Source organism: Mastigoproctus giganteus, chromosome 9 (assembly GCF_048544385.1).
Source record: "Mastigoproctus giganteus isolate SK-2022 chromosome 9, ASM4854438v1, whole genome shotgun sequence".
NCBI classification, from domain to species: Eukaryota; Metazoa; Arthropoda; class Arachnida; order Uropygi; family Thelyphonidae; genus Mastigoproctus; species Mastigoproctus giganteus.
In genome coordinates this window covers 205,960,968-205,965,481 of record NC_143583.1, presented here as the reverse complement: position 1 = coordinate 205,965,481, position 4,514 = coordinate 205,960,968, and the positions used below count along the sequence as shown (strand labels likewise).

The 4,514-nt window shown below is 32.4% G+C and overlaps 1 protein-coding gene across 1 annotated transcript; it reads right to left on the bottom strand.

Annotated features, from left to right (window-relative positions):
• Positions 1-676: 676 nt before the first annotated feature.
• Positions 677-2,288, bottom strand: LOC150081071 (uncharacterized). The gene has a single exon (XM_090381257.1). It carries the CDS (start codon positions 2,160-2,162, stop codon positions 723-725), a length of 1,440 nt encoding a protein of 479 aa, XP_090237383.1. The 5' UTR covers positions 2,163-2,288; the 3' UTR covers positions 677-722.
• Between the last annotated feature and the right edge of the window lie 2,226 nt (positions 2,289-4,514).

The window sequence follows — 4,514 nt, the reverse complement described above, 5'->3', positions numbered from 1 at the left end:
CTGGTAACTAATTAGTGAATGTTATGTACGCTTATCATGTAACAAGAATTAACAACGATTTAACCACCACAATGCTGGTACGTAACAACCAGGCATTGTTTCATTACTCAAATGAGTAATGTCATTAGGTTGAGAGGAGGGGTGGGGAAGAATAACAGAGTTAGAAAGAAAAATACTAATTTACAAAGATAAGCGGCAATATAATTTTCCAAATTAAAAATGAAATCAGTAATGACAAACAAAACGAATTATTTAAATACTAAAACAAAACAACAAACATGATGAAATAATAATGACAAGTAACAAACCAAGAACAATATGGACATGGCGGAAATGAGAATTTGAGTGCCTAGTAGTCAAGAACCTCCATAAAAACTAAGTAATTAAAAAGAATGGCATCAGTAAAATTATTTTTTGCATCTAGCATATGTCCCTACTGCATATTGTTGGTTGACTAACACTACTATGACTAAGGCAATCAAATGTTTCTAACTGTCACACTGAGTTCTAGAGAACAGCACTTTGAAACCATAATATTAAAGCATCCACACCATGTATCTTTAATAATGCATAATTCATTTTAAATTACACTTGTGATATATTTAGAACTGATAAAACATCTTATTCTTTTAATTATGTTGTCTTTTGAACTTATACATAACACTACTCACCTGACAGTTATTTTTAATGCTGTTCATTTATCTAGAACATCTGATACAGAATCACAGTATATACTGTTCGTTCTTAACTAATGAAGAATCAAAGGAGATATTTTCAATATCAGATAACTCTTGAGATTTGACTCCTGACTTTAATGGTGTCCATTCTTCAGTGAGTGAAGATTTTTCTCCATGTGATTTTTTATGTGATGATAATCCAGATTTGTTTACATAGCCCTTCCCACAAATATCACACCTGAATGGATAATCCCCTTTATGTGTTCTCATATGTTCCTGCAAATGGTCTTTTCTTTTAATGTAAATTCCACATTCTGAACACCGATGTTGCACATAATTGTTCCTTGTGTCTTCATTATGAGTCTTCATGTGAAGTGTTAGTGAGCATTTTTCAATAAAACCTTTACCGCACATATTACATGTGTGTGGACGGCGACCTGTGTGAATCATAGTGTGTCTGGTAAGATGATCCTTACGGGAGAAAAGTTTTCCACATACAGAACAAGCATAAAGATCTTCCCCTGTATGCAGTCGGCTGTGAGTTGTCAAATAACCCTTACATATAAAAGTTTTGCTGCACACTGAACATTTATAATTTCGTTCTCCAGTGTGTATTCTTGTATGAATAATGAGATTCTTTTTGCACAGAAAAGTCTTGCTGCACTGTGAGCATTCAAACTTCTGTCGCTTTACGTTACTAATATCAGGATGGTTGGTTGCTATGTGTTCCTTCAGTTCATATTTTAATACAAATCCCCTTCCACAGGTGGTACATGTGAATGGGCGCCTTTCTTCATGTCTCAGGGTATGCTTCTGAAATACTTGTCTGTCCCTAAAACTCTCTCCACACAATAAACACCTAAACGGACGCTCACCAGTGTGTACTCTAATATGTGTTTTTAGACTGTTACTTCTCTGAAAGGTTTTCCCACATGTAGGACAAAAGTATGGTCTCTCCCCAGTATGAATCACATTATGTTTTAAAAGATTTGATTTGTCAGCAAAAGACTTCCCACACACACAACATAAGTATGGCCGATCACCACTTGTTGTCCTATTGTGTTTCCAGAGATCTGTTCTATTTCCAAAATTCTTTCCACAAACAGAACATAAACAAGGTTCACTGGCAGAGTTTTGTTTTTCATTATCTGTCACAGAATGTACACCAGATGTTTCTACACAAGAAGAAGATGAATCCACTTGCACTTTTACACTATTACTCGAACCATAATTTTGCACAGCTTTCTCTAAACGTGAGCTTTTGCGATGGGATTCCTTCTTTAAGTGGTTAGATATTGGTTTTTCTTTTGAATGTACCTTTATCCAATGGCAATTACATATTGCTTTAGTTGGAAAAGTTTTCCCACATGTTTTGCACTGATATGATTGTATTCCAGTGCGGACCATACAATGGAGATGTTCTTTAATAACTATCTTCCCACAGGTACTGCAAGTATGTGAACCCTCATCTGTGTGTGTCTTCATGTGAATTTTCAATTTGTTTGTACTCTCTCTTATAAATCTTATAAATTTTTGACAGATTTGACACTGCTGTGAATAATTATCCACTGATTTTATAAAGCCAGTGGCATTTCTCAAAAGCTTCTTCTTTGTTTCTACTTTTGTGTCTAATTTAACTGGTAATTTACTAACCTCAGATGATGGATCATAACAGGAGTGGTCTTTATTTGAATTGGTTAACTTTTCAGGTTTGGTTTTGCAGGAAAAATCCAAAGATGATTCCAAGAGTGTCCTACTCTTAATTTCATGGTAACCAACTGGTGATTCAACAGCAGTTGCATTTCCTCCTGTATGTTCAGTAATTACACATTCCAAAAGGTCACCTGGATCAAACTCTCCTCCTATCAACAATAAATTTTTAAAAAAATTTATGATACTAGTAAATGAAGTAATAAATTAATGAATACACATATAAAGGAAACACACAGTGGCACTTTTCATTTTCCTATTGCTTTTTAAAATATATTTTTTCACTTAAATTTATGATTTTTTGTTTAATGGTGAATGAAAAAATATCATGTTAGTGACATTTTCTTTTCCAATACAAATGGTGTATAAGTTTATTAAGATGGTGCCCATGACTGTCTCCTTTTTCATGCAATAATATTACTTGTTAAAGTATACCTGATCACAAATATAATTCTTGAATTATATTTAGATAAATCAAAAAGGAATGCAAAATAATACAAAATTATATTCAAAACATAAAATACGAAACATGCAATAAAACTGTTTATTGCGATTTCTTAAACTTATATAAACTTGCATTTCAGTGAACTCTTCAATAATTACAAAGGGATGCTTTTTCCAGTATATTTCACACAGCATAATATATTTACTATTTAAATCTCTTAAAAATTATAAATGACCATTTTGTCTACCTTACCGGAAGGCAGACAGGTCACGATACATATAAAGACACACGACATCCCACCCCTCAAAGATGTCACCCAGTAATAACACTCAGAGGCAACAGGACGTCAGCTTTCGAAGAAAGGAATTGACAACCTCAAAAAGTACATAATGACGTCATAATTCAATAATGACTTTATATTAAATTTTCAATACTTATGGCTGCATCGCAATAAATTTGAAAATAGCATATTACTCTGATTAATTATTTAAAGTTAAAAACATTTAAATTGAAATATTCCTCTAGCAAGGAGAAATACTGATACAGTAAAGTTCAATTCATTATTCTGTAAATGAATTTATAATAGTCCATTTTTCTTATTCTTCCCATAAGTACTTCACAAAGCTGCTGTTTGTGTCAGTTCGACTATATAATTGCATTTTTGATCCTTAGGGTTAACCCCATCAGGCTCTTAAATTAATCTGTTCATTTAAAAATCACTAATTTTTTAAGCAAAAATTTTAAATCAAAGAACACAAGTTCACACATGTATAGCCACAGCCGGTTTTATCTGATAACTTCAAAACAACTTCAAAATTTTTCAAGTACAATCACACCAGCACAGTTATTATCAACATAATGTATGTCGCAAAATCTGTTGATTATCAACCCACTATACTATCTTATCAGCGAATCCTTTGTTAATTTTAGCATATTGTTTTCTGTAATCGAACATGTGATTAGTATTCATGTGTCTAGTTTCATCTAGATATCCATTTCACCATAAACTTACATGGTGAAAGAAATTAGAGCATTACCACTTAGGACAACATTATAAGTACAAGAAGAAAATATGGATAATCCCACTGGTTATAAAGCAATTGAAATGTGAAATAAAAATTCATGCGGTTTTTTGCTTTCATCAGAAGCTACTTTTTCAGCCCAAGCAATGAAAATATGGCATCTAGCTTATGAATTATTTACAAAGCAATGAAATCAGAAATTTACATGTTAATGTTCTGATATTACATACTAATTGCTCCCAATTATTTATAGTCACAGTATTTCCTCTATATTTCACACTAGTAAAACAGATTAGTAACGAAACTGCAAGACCAAAATTATGTCACTTCCTAAATGATGCTAACTGAGTCACTAATGTTGATTAGGTAGAGTAAGTAGTGGACATGAGTATAAAACGGTACATCGTTCAGACTGAAGTAAAACCGATTGGTAACAAAAATAAAAGACAGAAATAACTCCACTTCCTAAATGAAGCTTACTCAGTCACTTATGTTGATTCGGTAGAGTAAGTAGCAGGCTTAAGCATAAAATGTTAAATGGTACATCATTCAAAACTTCAATTTTAAAAATTTAAACAGTTTTGATTTTTGTCAAAGATGTTTTCCCATAAAATAAAACATCTTTTGTGTGTATAGGGTACACATGCGGTTTTAATTTTG

Excerpts from the sequence above, each read along its gene's own strand:
- LOC150081071 (XM_090381257.1), bottom strand. The coding sequence starts at position 2,162 with ATGAAGACACACACAGATGAGGGTTCACATACTTGCAGTACCTGTGGG.